The 15,618-nt window shown below is 39.1% G+C and overlaps 1 protein-coding gene across 22 annotated transcripts in view; it reads left to right on the top strand.

The window, feature by feature from the left end:
* TCF4 (transcription factor 4) overlaps positions 1-15,618 on the top strand; it is a 325,294-nt gene that overhangs the window by 283,049 nt on the left and 26,627 nt on the right. For 21 of the 22 annotated variants that reach the window (XM_075128378.1, XM_075128375.1, XM_075128376.1 and 18 more), the window contains 4 exons: positions 6,462-6,529; positions 7,900-7,978; positions 11,254-11,330; positions 13,613-13,816. In XM_075128378.1, the coding sequence (XP_074984479.1) occupies positions 6,462-6,529; positions 7,900-7,978; positions 11,254-11,330; positions 13,613-13,816 (428 nt within the window). The remainder of the gene's footprint in view (positions 1-6,461; positions 6,530-7,899; positions 7,979-11,253; positions 11,331-13,612; positions 13,817-15,618) is intronic. The other variant, XM_075128383.1, reaches the window with a different exon arrangement.

The raw sequence follows: 15,618 nt of genomic DNA, 5'->3' as shown, positions 1-15,618 counted from the left end.
GAGACCTAGCAACAACAGTAACACTAAACACTAAAATTGAAAGCTTTGTGAAGGTACTCGTGCCTTCCATCACACGTCATTCCTCCTCCTTGTCATTCTGCTACCTTTACATCCACGTTTCTACCCCTGTACTGACCATCCCAGTCTGATTTGACTAAGGCTACACGTGCACTACAAACTAGGGGTGGGATTCCCCTGCTGGTGTACCCCTACTTGTGTAGCTCATAACTACGCTGCTGTTTATACTCATGCAAGCTTGATTAGAGGTAGTGTATAGATATGTGAGCAGGAGAATCCTTGTCTGGCTATGCCAAAAGAAGGACAGGAGACATTTGACGTGGTGGTTTAATCAGGCTGCAATGTTGTTATTAGATGTCTGGGATTACCCGGCAGATAAAAGTGTGCAGTGCAGGTAACCCCGTGTTTATTCTGTAATTACCAAAAGGGCTTTTACCAGCTCCCCCTCTTTTTCCATCCAGGTCCCTCAATCAAATCCATTGCTGGGACTATACCATACCTCAGGGGCTCCCACCAGCTTCCCCTCTTTTTCCCTCCAGATCCCTCCAACAAATCCATTGCTGGGACCTTACCATCCATCACCAGCCCCCTCGTAGGAGGGTTAAGGTGGGCTATTAGAATGGGGGGGTGGCTCCTTGCCATACCAATCATAGGAATCCCCAACTGGCCCCGGTTCGTTCCTTTAATGAACACCTCTTTCTTAAGTCCTTCTGCTTTAGTCTTGGTCCATGTAAAAAGGAAGGTTTTAGATGCCAAGCTGCCCTTTTAAACCCTGCATTCCCAGGGGATGAGTCAGCAACCACGCTGTCCCCTTTTTGCAGCAGTTTTCATCTCTCTGCCCCCCGCCCCTGCCAAACACCCATGCCCCGCTTAAATGTGCAGGGCGATCACACCCCTAGTTCACAGTGTGGATGTAGCCTAAATATACGAGAGAGTGTGTGTTTTGGGCACTCTCAGGTATACACTGGTACTACCAATAAATACGAGCATTAATTTACGTTCCAATGAATATTAGAAAAATGTATGCGCTCTAAAGCTTGTACACTCATTAAGATGGAGTTGGAGGTGTAAGGATGAAAACAGGGGCATAAGGATAAGCATTCCCTGTCTTCTTCCCCCTGCTTTCCCATTTAGAGCAGGAGCTTGTCTTATTTGTATGAGGTGCTTTGTTTTGTTTTGTTTTCTAACAGAAAGCATTCTTGACCAAGTGTGGTTTTATTCTGCTAGATTAGGGCAGTACTTTTAGTTTTGGATACACATATAAATGAATCAGCCCCAGTGTTTGTTTCCCAAAATGTCTGGGAAAACACATTTTTAAGGGAATTTTTCTTTTCCACCCCAAAGCATAGCCCTAGTGCACCTCCTTATTTTTCATATAGCGTTCTTCTGTGTAGGGCACCACTTAAGATACCAGTGGTGGTTCTTTACAAAAGTTGGAGTTACATTCCAGTTGTTTAAGCATCCCAATTTCATTGCATAACAAAACAAATAAGCCTACCTCATGTATATCTTCAATGTGTAATTAATTATATGTAATATATTAAATTGTTAATAATTACTTTATATTTTAATGAATGAAAAAGGAGTAAGTTAGTTATATTTTAATGAATGAAAAAGGAGTAAAGAGAAAGAACAATAATGCAGGTCACCTGCTTATCTGGGATGCCATGAGTTAACTGCTCCTTTCCTCTTGTACAATTTGGTGTCTGTCCTACATCTAGAGATTGTCAAAACAATCTCTGTGGGCTTGGTCCTTTTACCCCTGAAGTCCATGGGGCTCAGTGTGCTAAGCAGACCCCCAGCTGCTGTCAGACCATAGACCATACTGAACCTCTTATTAGGACCTTATGTACTCCTAAAGAAATTAGCCATATCTGTTTTCACTTACTCCCTTAAGGCTAGAGATCTTCTTGTCACCCACAATTTTCAGTCAGCACTTACATCATCATAACAGCTAAACGAAAGATTAGTTTACATTTAAATAAAATACTAATTTATTTGAGAAATAGAAAGAAATACACAATAGGCCCATTTATTTAGAGTAATCTCAGGCCTGATCTACACCTAATACTTAGGTCAACTTAGTTACGTTGCTCAGGGGTGTGAATTTTGCACACCGCTGAGCAATGTAGTTAAACCAACATAAACCCTATATTAGACACCACTAGGGTGACAGGGGAGTTCTTCTGTCGACCTAGGTACCACCTGTCAAAGATTTACTACAGTGGGGGAAGAAATCCTTCCATCACTGTAGCAAGTGTCTATACTACAGCAATGTAGCTACCAGGCTACAGTTGTTCCACTGTAGCAGTTGCAGTGTACACACATCACATTTACTCTCAGACTATGAAATCTTCTCTTTCAGGAACACATCCGAGTTCAAAGTCTGGATGTGTCCAGTTTGATCTCTAGGGCAGAGTTATCTGTCAGTTCCCTTAGCTTGTTCACTTCCTCTACTATCTCTCACAGCTGCTAGTCTTCAAAGTTCTTGCATGTAGTATATAGCGGGAATTCCTTTGTTCTTAGCAATAAGTAGTGTAATATTGGGAACTTTGTCAGAGTTTTGTATCTGTATATGCAACCTTAATCTGAATCACTGGGTTAAATTCTCCTAAAGAATCTGAATAGTATATTGTGGCTCTGAGAAACTGCTCTCCTTATATGCAAACGGTTCTTTGCGGTTAACAAATGGGATTTCTACACATGGGGAGACAGCAAACTATTGGAGTTCATATTCTCTGTGAAGATATGAAACAAGAGTTTCTCATTGCCTTTTTTTGAAATAGAGAATCACTTCCTTTAAAACAAAAAAATCCAGAAAGAAAGAACAGAGTATTTAGGTTTTGATTTGTTTTATAGTTCTCTTTCTGAAATATGTGACTCAGTGTCTAGATGTCAGTCTGAAATTATTCAAGTTACAAACTTTTAGGTTAGAATTTACAGCATTTACATTACATTACTTAAACATTTATCTCTAATTAACACCAGGTCTTCTATTTTTTTGACTTTACATTTTTTGTTATTATCGGTGAGTGTAAAAACTTCCTACTTTCCACTGTGATTCAGAGGAATAAATCATAAAACTTTGTATTTTTTGCAGACCTAATTTCAAACTAAGCTGAGATCACAAATAAACTACTGTTGGCCTATAAGCTTACTTTTCCCATGTACAATAATGAGTAAAAATATTACCAAAAAATAAAGCAAGCAAGAATGTATGTGCAAGCAACACTATAGAAACATTTCTAAATTAATTTAATCTAAATCTCCTTCAGCTAAAGACATTAGCCCTTGAAAAGGGCTTTAACATTGGGGAAAACATTCAGATATATCTGAGTTAACATTTCATGTGTATTTCTTACCTTTTTTTAAATACTTGCTAATTACCAGAGCTGTATTTTTTGGTACTGCAGTGATAGAGGCAGAGCTGTCACTATGCTCTTATACACTGAGATACAGAGCAGTTCCTTCTCACTTGATATTCGCTTACCTAGTCAAGTTAAAATATACAAGCTATGATACTCCCACTTTAATTATACCTTCCATGTTGTAAAAGGAAAATAGACTCAAAATACTGTTCTTGTTCACACCAAGTACTCTTTTTTTCCTGGAAGCGATTTCAGTACAGAAAGAGGTTCAACCTCTTGGTGGCAGAAACAACTCCTCTGATGATAGAGGGAGCCATGTAGAGTGCGTTCAAGTTTTGTAGTGGAGTCAGGTTACATGACAAGGAAGTAAGTATCAACATTTTTCATTGGGAGCGCTTGTGCCTCCAGTTGGGTAGAGGAGATCTTTTTCTGGTGGAGAAGCCGCACTTCATAAGGGAGATTAAGCATCACAAATTGGGGCTGATGCTTGTGTTTGATGCAGGAATTCTTCACTTTTGTGATCTTGCTGCTCGTGGGAGGGTGAAAAGATCCATCCTCTCTTGCCCCACAAAACCTAGGCTACAGCAGATTGCTGATGGTACACAATATCCAATGCATATCTAGTTTAAAATGAAGGTTTACTCCCCTAATGCCCTTCTGTACCTCTTATTTACTCCTTCAGGGAAGTCATGATTATGGCATATTTACTCATGATGCAATCATCATGATCATTTTTTGTCATGCCACAGTTGTTTCCCTAGGTGTGAGATTTGACGTCATAAATACATGTTGATGACTTCACTGAATAAGCAAGCAACGGGAGTGAGTGTGAGGCAAAGTTCCAAAAATTTGCAATGCTATCTCTGTTTTGTTTAAATATCCCCTTTTTCTCACGTTTCCTCTAATATGAAAGTTTATCTTTAACCATCAGATTTATGTATGGTGCATGAGTTTAAAATTGCTCTATTGTGTTTTTTAGAGGATTTCTTACTTTGCTGCTTTACTGATAGTTGCCCACCTTTCATAGTAGAGCAGTGTAGATGCAAACACATTTCAACTATTGCAAATACTTAGAGTTTTAAAACTTGTGCTACCTATTTTATCTATCTGGCATAATGACTAAATGCATACCCCATACATTTTCTAGTACAAGTCTGTAAGTTCCCTTCCATTATGTGGGATGAGGGGAACCAATGGACATGAAACTGAGCAGAGGATGCATGAGGAAAGCAGTGTCTCTACATCATGTAGCCTATGAAAGTCCCTCTAGTGGTATGACACACCACTGGAGATCTGTGAGATTGAAAAGGATGGCACTGGAGGGATCCTTTGTAGCATGATCACCTTCTAACCTGATAGAATTCCAATGGGAAGTTTGTGCTGAAGTTAATGCTAGAGAGGCTAGGGTGCAGGCATGATGGCAGAGCCAATGACCATAGAACTGAGGTAACCATTACTCCTGGGGAAATTCTGCGGCACTGCAGCGCAGCAGAAAAATACCCCCAACCCCCGCAGATTCCTTTTGCTTCCATGCAAAAAATGGCTTCTGTGGGGAAGCAAAGAGAAGCTGCACCAGTACTCCCTCAGCAGCTCAGATGCGTCCTTTGGGCAGCTGGCAGGAGAGGTAAATCACTGAGGGGAGGACAGAGACGGAGTTCCCCCTCCCCCTTCCCTGCACAGAACAGCCGGGGCTGGGCATGCTATGTGGGTGGAGCAGCGTTATGAGGCAGTGAATGAGGCTGTTTGCAGAAACGCTGCTTAATTTGTTGCAGAAGTTGGAAGATATGTAGCAAATGAGGGAGTGAAGAAAATGTCTGGTGTCACAGTTAAGGCAGTTGAATGCTGCTCTGAAGAATTGGATTCTATTCTTGCCCATGCCACATAGTTCCTATGTGATGCTAGTCCACTCACTTAAATCAGATTTTCCACAGTGGTCATTAATTGTGTGTTCCTTATTTTCTGGGTCGGATTTTTAGAAGTGCTGAGCACTCACAGCTGTTGTTAAAGTACACTGACTTTCAGAGTTTTGTTTTGAACATATGTGCCATATAATGCTAAGTACACTGAAAACGCAGGTACTTTTGACTTTTATCTCTCTATTCCTCAGTTTCTCTTCTGTAAAATGGGGATAATACTCCCTCATCTCACAGGAGCATTGTAAAAATAAATTTATTAGTATGTGTGAAGCATTCTGATATTGCAGTGATGAATGCCGTAGAAAATCCCACAAGGAAATTAATAATTCTTTCTTCAGAGCAAGATCTAATAGCCTGCAGTAAACAAGGCAAAGGGCCACACATTGAATGAAGAGAAAACAAAATCAATAGCTGCTCGTTAAGTGAGTAATGTCCAGCCTGTGCACTGAATGAGGCAGAAATACTGTGGGAAAAATAGTACGTGATCATGTAATTAAAGACTGTTATCATAATACATATGCATTAAGGGGCCAAATTACAGTTGCACAGGCAACCTTAATTCAGGAATTTCCTAGCTTCTGAGTGCTTGATTTTGCAACCATAATGTTTTTAATGCAATTGTTTTGCATGTAATGTGTATATACAGCATTTATACTTTTTTAAGAAGTGCTTTGGGATTCTTGAAGAAGAAAGGTGCTGTGAAGTGCCATAATGTATTTATTTGGAATGATTTAGAATGTAAATATGGTAAGCTTTCATTGGTAGAAAATATGATTCTTTATTAGAGGGTAAAGAAAAGCAGCCATTTTTGAGCACAAGGCTGCATATTACATTGGCTTATCTGGTTATGAACTTCATATCTTTGACTATTCTTTACCACTGACTGCCATTCATTGAGAAAACATAAAGCTGTATGGTCAAGTAGTATCAAATATGCAGTATATTTTAAAACCCCCAAAGATGTCAAGTTTATATTTTGTCACCAAAATCGTAATATGAATATGTTTGATATCTACCTTAGCAAACAAATTGATGGCAATTAAAGATTAATGTGATGTAATTAGCATTATAATGCAATTAAATTATGACTAAGTGGACCAGGAATAGAAAACTCAGATGTCTCACAGCCTGTTTTTACACTCAATCTTTTGTTTTTCAGCAAACAGAGGAAGTGGGGCAGCAGGCAGCTCACAGACTGGTGATGCACTGGGGAAAGCACTTGCCTCTGTAAGGAAATATTTACTTTGGTTTACACGTTTACCATTTTTGAAGTGTGAACTTTAATCAACAATGGATGCCTGGATTTTAAGAAGATGAACAGCAAACAGGAGAGATTTGATCTCAGAGGTCATCAGCTTTGAGTTACTATCAGTTGAAATATTTAATGATCAATGTGAAATTATTTTTAAAAAAAGTTTTAGAGTTAATTTTATAACAGAAAAGAAATTAATGACTGGAAATCTTATACCGTTCTTGGGCACTTAATGACTAGGAGCCATGTCCTTCAATCTTTCACACACTTCACTTATCAAAAACAATGGGAGGGAGGTTGTCTAAAAATCAGTGGTAGATTTAGTTCTGTGTTATCAAATGATCTGTAAACAGAATTCATCTAGATTTTCTTTTGCTTTCAGATTTTATATTTTCCACCCTAGTTTCCATCTATTCCATTACAGTGGTCGCCATTAAAAAGTCAGCATTAACCAGCAGCTGCCTCACAGTGGTCCCTGAGGTATATGGCACATTTCGTGTTCTAAGTAAAGGGAAATAGTGCTGCACCTCCATTATCACTGTGCAGTTACTGTTGCATGTGTTGACTTTCTAATAAGGACCAATGTAAATTATTTTCTGGGCAGAGTGGGTTCCACTGAGTTCTCATGAGAGTTAATTTTTTTGCATATTCTGCAGATGTTTCATTAAAAAGACGAAAAAATAAGACAATAGGTTGCCCGGAATGACAGATACAGTACAGAATCCACTTTTAAATGATTCCTGGTGTATGGCATACATGATTAACAGGGGCAATCCCCATTGTGCAGATCCAGTGTTCTGCATATCACCGACTCTAAGCAGCAGTTAAATGGCACACCCCACCCATTCAAGTCGTACACCTGGTCTTGTCTTATCATAGTTATTGACAAGTGGTCTGTGGTGTTTGCTGTTATAAATTACCCGCTGTGCAGCTATGCTGTTCGTTGTTCCCTTTGATCTATTTGGGCTGCTAAAGGATTTAATTTTACATAGTATAATTTTCAGAAATGTAAGGCTTTGTACAATGCTCATTCTTAAAGCAATCTGTGAAATAAAAACGTACACTCCCACCATCATGTACCTTAAAGAGCCTGTAGCAATCAGAACCATCTCTTAATTGGCAAGTGTCTGTTTCCATCACGATGTCTCAGTTAATAGAATTCTAGTGTTTGGCTTCCTACATCTAATACAGTTTTGTCTTTATTTAAAAAAAAGTTAAGATGAAAGTAATAGGCTTTATAACCTGTCCTGCTTTCATTTAAATGGACTGAATGCATAAGAATTCCATATTTCTTTCTGCATCAGTTTGTGATGGCTTTAGATTAATTCTTTATCATCTTTTAAAGATCTATTCTCCAGATCACACCAACAACAGCTTTTCATCAAATCCTTCAACTCCTGTTGGTTCTCCCCCTTCTCTCTCAGGTATTGTTATTACAATTCTATTTTACTGAACATTTCAACATATTTTTGGTAGGAGGTATTTAAATAAACTCCTGCTGTAACTGGATGTGTGATTTACATCCAGACAATAGCATCAGGCTATTTTCTTATAAATACAACGCCCATACAGGCCAACTATTGTACTCACTGAGATGAATGGAAATACTTTATAAAAGACATATTTTGGTCAACACGAAGAGAGGGTCATAATGACTTTTAAATAGATGCCTTTACCTGCTGCAAAAAAAGCAGTGTTAATAGACACCCATATTCTGTCCCCAGGCAACCCCCATAAACCCTTGTGCAGATTGTTCCTAATGTTCCGAGAGAGGGTAGACATGTGTAAGGATTTAGACCACACCTCCTAGCTCACAGGCCAGGCCACTTCGTGAAAGGAGTTGCCAAGATTTTACACAGTAGCCTTTCTGTACCTTTTGGGGGAACCATATTCCCTCAGTCATTCTGTTTGCCATGAGTTTTCTCTCAGGGTATGTCTGCCCAGCAAAGAAAAACCAGTGGCTGACCCATGCCAGCTGACTCGATTTTATGCGGCATGGGCTGCAGTGCTGTTTCATTATTGTGTAGACTTCCAGGCTCAGGCTGAAGCTCAGGCTCTGGGACCCTTTGTGTTGGTAGGGTCCCAGAGCTCAGGCTCAAGCCCGAGTCTAGACGGATATGAAACAGCCCCACAAGCCCAAATTAGCTGGCACAGGCCAGCTGCAGGTTTTTCTTTGTTGTGTAGACAAAGACCTCAGGGTCTTAAGCAAAGTGCCTGACAGAACTTGGCCCGTAAAATGTGGCTGTGTGCAAAGAACCATAGTAAGCTTAACTCATTTATAGTACACGGTGATAATGAGGATGTCCTTATTCTAAAGATACAGATATTTTGATGGTATAGTTTTATTTCTAAATAACCCTAGTAGCTGAATTTTCAGTGTGGGAGGCGTATATTAGCACTAGTGAAGGGCTAAGCTGAAAAGGTTCAGAGGTAGTTAAGTTCTAATGAGCATCAGAAATTGTAGACACCTATATGAAGCTAATTCAGATTATATGAACCTTTGAGACTTTCCCACAAGAGCCTTAAATACTCCCTCACCATATAACTATCTGAGAGGCTCTTGATCTAACCTACCTATGTTAGCTTCTTGGGGGAGTCAGCACTGGATCTGTTTCAGTGCTGATCAGGCATCCTGCTCCCCCCTCTGGTCCTGTGAGACCAAGGAATTCATATGGGAGGGTCCTGGCAATCTCACTTAGACATGTTAAAAGACACTGTAGTTTATACTCCTGAGTGTAGCACAGTATTGTTAAATCCTGGAGTAAGAATGATCTGTCCCTCAAGGAGATTATCCCTTTCTCCAGAACTGCTAGATCTTATATGCTCTGAGGTTTCACAGTGCTTCAACAATCTTGGAGGCACAAACCCCAAAGTACTTTTTGAAGAGACAAGATTCCAGTGAAAGGGTTAATGGGAGTGAGAAGTGGGCTGGCCAGCCAACAACTGAAGGCAAGCTTTGTCTGAAGAAAGTTAGCAGGTCCCCAAACTTTTCCTTGATGAGAAAAGTTCCCCTGGAGAGGGGTAGGAAGCCCTTCCTCAAGAACACCTGCCATTGAAAGTGAGGTATTGTGGTTGTGGTAATATTAATCAAACATGTCCCCCAAAAATGCACCAAGGGGGAGGAGGGACTGCTGCCTTTCTCCAACATCAGGCCTTCTTTGGGGATTGGCTAGCTCCTTGACCAGCCCCCTCCCCATCCTGGAGTAAGACCCAATGAAGGGTTTAGGAGGACAACAGACAGTCCTTATTTGTCTGAACCAGTCCCGGTCCCTAGACAGCACCCTATGTGATACATTTCTTTTAGGGGACTTTACCATCATTTCCGTCTTGTACTATAAAGAAAAGATTTGAGTTGAAGTTGAGGAAAGCAATCATATGTTAAGCAATATAGATTGAATTTCTTTCCAGAAAGTTTACTTGATAAATAGAAAGATCCAAGGGTCAAAGTCAACACAAATAAGTGACATATATTCAAAGGAGAACTGAACTGTTTATGCTTCACGATATAGTGGGCCAGTCAGAAACAATATGAAAGTCCTGATTGTCTTTCATTGTCCTATTCAATGATGTGGCAAAGTCACAAGTTAAAGACAGTGAAAATCTATGGAGACCAGAATTCGGTAGCGAATGTGCCAGATATAATCAAATTTAACACCATTTTGTCAATATGGCATACTGAGAGGCTAGAAAAGGCCACGAGATCAATCTAAGGTTTAGAAGGCCTGCCCTTCTAAACCCAGTAAATGCCACTTAACTTCAGTTTTAAGATTAAAACCCTAATAGCTCCACCTTGAATTTCCAGCCTCGTTTCATAAGAGCATTCAAAAGATTATATGTTTCAGACAAAAAAGAACTAACAATACAAACGATCTGATCATAGTGCCATAAACACAACCTTCTGGGGAAAGTATTTGAACCAATATTTCTGTCCTCAAGTCTAGTGTGCCCCTTTAATAGTGACACATCTTTGTTTAAAAGAAATGATATTGCAAAAGTTGAAACCTTATATATTTCACACTTAAACCTTCAGCAGAAACAGATTTGCTTCAACAGATGTAAACTAATATAAACCAAGAGTTTTGCTGTTAGCTCCTTTTAAGTTCTGTAAGTGCAAAATAATATCATCTGCCTTAAGAAAGTGCAAATCTTAGCAGTTAAATGAGAGCATCTGTAGAATGACAAGTTGTAACTGAATTTAGAGTTAGATATTCGTACAGCGCTATTGTTTTTTAATCCTGTTTCTTAAAAAAAAACAAACCCAAATCCATTAGTTTGGTGATTGAATGATTTGTTCAGTGGCATCAAATATGTCTTGAACCACAGCTAGGATAGTGGGCTAGTATGTGCTGGATTTACATAGAAGTCTAGCAATCCCCTCTTAGCACTTCTGAAAATGCTACTTCTCCTTTTACTAGTGAGACATTTCCTTCTGCTGGAGCCTTTCTTAGGTACAGCTGCCGAATCAATAAAAACCTCTATGTTAGGAATCAGCCTGGGGCAACTTTGTGGCCTGCGTCTCCGTGCTTCTCTACAAAAATACCTTTTTTTTTTTCATCCATGTATATTTTGGAAGTTGTCCATATGTCTGCCCTATAGTCTATCTGGAAAACAGCATTTACATGTCTACAAAACCGTCCAGAAAGTTTGAAAGACATTTTTGTTTGCATAGTTCTAATGGTAATTCCCATTTTACTATTAGCAGGCACAGCTGTTTGGTCTAGAAATGGAGGGCAAGCATCATCATCTCCCAATTATGAAGGTCCCTTACACTCTTTGGTATGTTTTGATTAGAGACCTCCTCTGCCTCAGTATTTTCCATGCTGTTCTTTCCATTTCTCATCCACACTTCTCACACAGGTTTGCATTTTGTTAGTGATTACTGTGCCCTTGGATGTTTACACTATTTGATTGTTGCTAAGTTAGTAACGTGAGGGCCCAATCCTTTGATTTGTGATATTTTGATATTAACTGTTATTGACTAGGATGTCGTGTTTGATAATGTATTGTTGAAACATTCCAGAATGAAAAAAGTTAATTACAAAAGGAGGGATTTGGTTACAGCCAGGAGGGATTGCTTGAAGGGATATCAGGGAGAAAAGTAAGTGGTTGCTATGAAGTAGGACAGGGTGTGAGTGTTATGAATCAGGTTACTTTTATTTACGGTGGGAAAGTGCAGTAGAGGGATAAATAATACTTTTAGATTCTATGTGATGTGTTTCAAAGTATTGTAGGCTTAATATGATGGATGAATTGGCAAGAATTGGGTGGTAATTATGGCTAGCACAAGAGAGAGGATAATAAATAAATAAATAAGATGTTTTATATGGAGAGATTAGATAAGAGTTGGGGGCCAGCTGGAAACATATTAGGGACAAATGGGCAAGGTTTTTGAAAAGTCTAGATTATTTATCCCATTCTTTTTTGTTTGTTGTCTGTCTAGATAGTAAGGAAAGAGTTGTCTCATTATATTTCTTTCAAACATCTAGTACCTTTTGGGTGCTATATAATAATGCTAAAGATCAAAAATGTCTCAGTATAAAAAAGCAGAGCGTTTCTGAAGGCAAAATAAATAATCATCTAATACTGAATCATGGAAAAGTCTATCTGACTTCAATGGGAAGTTTCCCTTAGTCAGGAATTAGCAAGGACTGCAATATCTGGCCCAATACAAATATGTGTATCATGATTCATTGCCGGATGCTTTCTGGCTTATCGCAGCTTGCTGTGGTGTGTAGTTGTGAGTATAGAGTGGCAGTGTTTCTGGAATCTGTATGCTTCAGAGATCTGAAATGAGTGAAGAATTATTTTTGTAGCAATAAAGTTAACCTGTGATTTGGGGCTGGCCCTTTCACCTTCCCCTCCCATATCTTGTTGAAGAACAAGAAATTTGAGGCATCCACTTATCAGATATGACGTGCCAGAGGAGACAGTGTGACCTAGTAGTAATGTGAAGAGGGGATTTGAGTTGTATCCCTAACTCTGTCACTGATGCTCTGTGACCTTGGGCAAATAGTTCACCATGCGTGCCTCAGTTTCCTCATTTGTAAAATGAGGATAATAATCCTTATCTCTGTAAAATTGTGTGGACTCCCTGCATGAAGGACACTATACAGCAAAATACAATGTATTATTTCTGAGTCCATTGCTTCTCCTCTTCCTATACTTGCCAACAACATGGCACTATTTTTCTAAAAGAATGGTGATATTGGAAGGAAGTTATCCAGTAAAGCAGCAATTAGATTTCTTTAAAGTCAACATTGCTGCTGTTTATGGTTCAGATTTAGGGAGAATTCTAGTGGTAGCATGGGCAGCTCCCTCTCCTCCTGGAGGGAGGTTGAGTATAAGGTTTTGTTTTAGAGAGGGATGAGTTACGCTAGAACAAATGCTGCCGCCACTAACAGTTCAGTACCTCTCTGTTTTGTGATCTTTTACACGTCTCGTACAGGCTGCAGAGCTCTAAACTTGTAAGGAGGTGTATTTATTAGTGCTCTTACCAACAATGCTTTAAAAGTAGTTTTAGGATTCACAGTTATAGGGAACATTTCAGTAATTGTGGAGATGGGACTATATGGCCTTAACAGGTTCTTTCTAACTTTTTGTTCGTAATACTTTGATTACATAGAGAGAATAGGCCTTGTCAGAGAGTGATATAAGTTAGATGTATATTCTTTTTGCTTAAGGTAACACTAAAACTTTTCAAAAATCACAGAGGGCAACATATGTACAGTAATGATTATGTTCATGAGGAATCATTGAACCTGTTTTGCCCATGAAAATGAAAGCTGTGCTTGTGTTAAATTCTTTCTAATTCCCTAGAATGCTAGTTTAATTATTTCCCTAAGGAAAAAAAATCACTTTTGTTAAAAAGGGGAAGAAATAAAAGGAACTGTTTTCAGTCACACATCCTCTCCTCCCCCCCCCCCCCCCCCCACACACACATACGCCAACTAGCAATACAGTATGTGGCATACCTAATCTGTGTGTGTTTTGTCTCAAATGTTAAATGGCCCTTCACATTTGCTGATGGTTCTCTTGATTTGTTTTTCATAAACAAACAGCAAAGCCGGATTGAAGACCGTTTGGAAAGACTGGACGATGCTATTCATGTTCTCCGGAACCACGCAGTGGGGCCTTCAACAGCCATGCCTGGTAGTCATAGCGACATGCATGGATTAATAGGGCCTTCTCACAATGGAGCAATGGGAGGTCTTGGGTCAGGATATGGGACAGGCCTTCTTTCAGCCAATAGACATTCACTAATGGTAAGCTATGGAGATTAAATGACAGTGCAGGTTTAAAAACAGTCTAGTAATTAGAATTTCTGAACTGGTTTGCAGGCTTTTAAATGTTATTATCAGTCTTTCTACTTGTGCTAATGCTGCAGATATTTTCAGGTTTATGACAAAAATATCAAATTAATTTGTGCGAGGTTTTATAGTACTATGAGACATTTTTAAATGTACACTGTATATGTTTGCAGCACATATTGTGTTTATTGTGTACATTTTGCTCATGACAGTAAAAACTGTATTCTTTGATGTGTTTTAAGACTGACTGATGTGAGGCTACCATTAACAAAAAGCTGCTGTCCTCTGGCATCCAGCCTCATTAAAGATCCTTTCTAAAATAGTCTGGATTGTTTGAGAGATTTAGTTGGCTGACAAGTGTATGAATAGTATACCATCTTTCTCCTATCCATTAGCCAATAAGTATATCGGACAGGAATTTTCAAGGTTTTTTCCTTTACTACTCTTTGCCTTTCCATTTCAATTTGAGTGAGTATAAATGCACTGCTTTTTTTAGGACTTTGCACAAATCCTGAATTCTCTCTCTTCCCTTTTTATTTTCCTATTCCTTTTTAAAAAAAAACAACTATGTTTAGCGTGAAACTTCTGCTCAAGACCCATCCTCCTAGGAATCTGGCTGCAGCTATAGGCCCCAATTCAGAAATGCATCCTGTAGCCTTATCTATAGTTATGGGTTACTTAACTAATTACCCATCCCAATAGGAGGGTTTGCACCTACTTAAATTGTGAGAGTTCTGTCCAAGATCAACAATAGCAGAGCGGTTATCAATAGAAAGGGGGCCCCCATAGTGCACAAAAGGGACAACACAGTGCTCTTTTTGTAATAATTACTTTTATTAGCCATCCAAACAACAATACACACATTGCAGTCTGGTGAAAGAGAACACAATGGAACATCTAGTATTTGCATTACTCACACTATCCCTTGAGGAGAAACCCAAAGTATCAGTCATAATCGTCCTCATCGTCACCAGTGGATGTCTTCCTGGCATCGCCGCAGGTCAAGTAGGCCAGGATACAGCTTTTATAATGTGTTATGCTGATCCTCACTATGCTTAATGCATATTCAGTATGGGTTTCAGACCCTTTTCTTTATCGGTATTTCCTCACCCAACTATCGTTGGCATGCCCTTCTTCAGTTGGTTACGAGGCCTTTTACATCAAGCTTATTAAGGCATATGTCAATTACATCTCATGGCGTTCTTGTTGTCTGCTGATGTTCCTAATTTAAAATAGCTAAAGCTGGTATAAACTGGCATTTTGTGGTTACCTGTGTGCGGTTTAGCAACGCTGACTTATAACATCACTCTATCTTTTGTGACCTTTTGTGATATAGGGTTGTTTATGAGTTTGTTACTTATGTCCCATCTTTAGGTCTTAATTAGTTTGGTTAAACTATTGTTTTTACAGGCTTAAGACCTGTAGGCTTTGGCATTACTGTCGTAATCCATACCTGTGCCCAATTTAGCATATGCCCATATGTCTGCAGCAACATAGATGGCTACAATTCATATATAAGATAACACTTAAGCAATGGGAATTAAGTACATGCTTAAGTATGTGCTAACATGCTTTTTGTGAATTGGGATCATATGTGATCACTAGTGGCTTTCACATTGGATTAAATATCCCACATCAGAGTATCAGGCCTTCTCTATACTTGGAGAATACCATACTTGTCCAGCTTACTGAGGGCCTCATTCTATGAGTTTTTGTCATGTTGAGTAGTACTTTCTCACATGAGTGATCTTACAGTA

This window comes from Caretta caretta, chromosome 5 (genome assembly GCF_965140235.1).
Source record: "Caretta caretta isolate rCarCar2 chromosome 5, rCarCar1.hap1, whole genome shotgun sequence".
Lineage (NCBI taxonomy): Eukaryota > Metazoa > Chordata > Testudines > Cheloniidae > Caretta > Caretta caretta.
The sequence above is the reverse complement of the archived record's forward strand: the minus strand, read 5'-3'. Positions and strand labels throughout refer to the sequence as shown.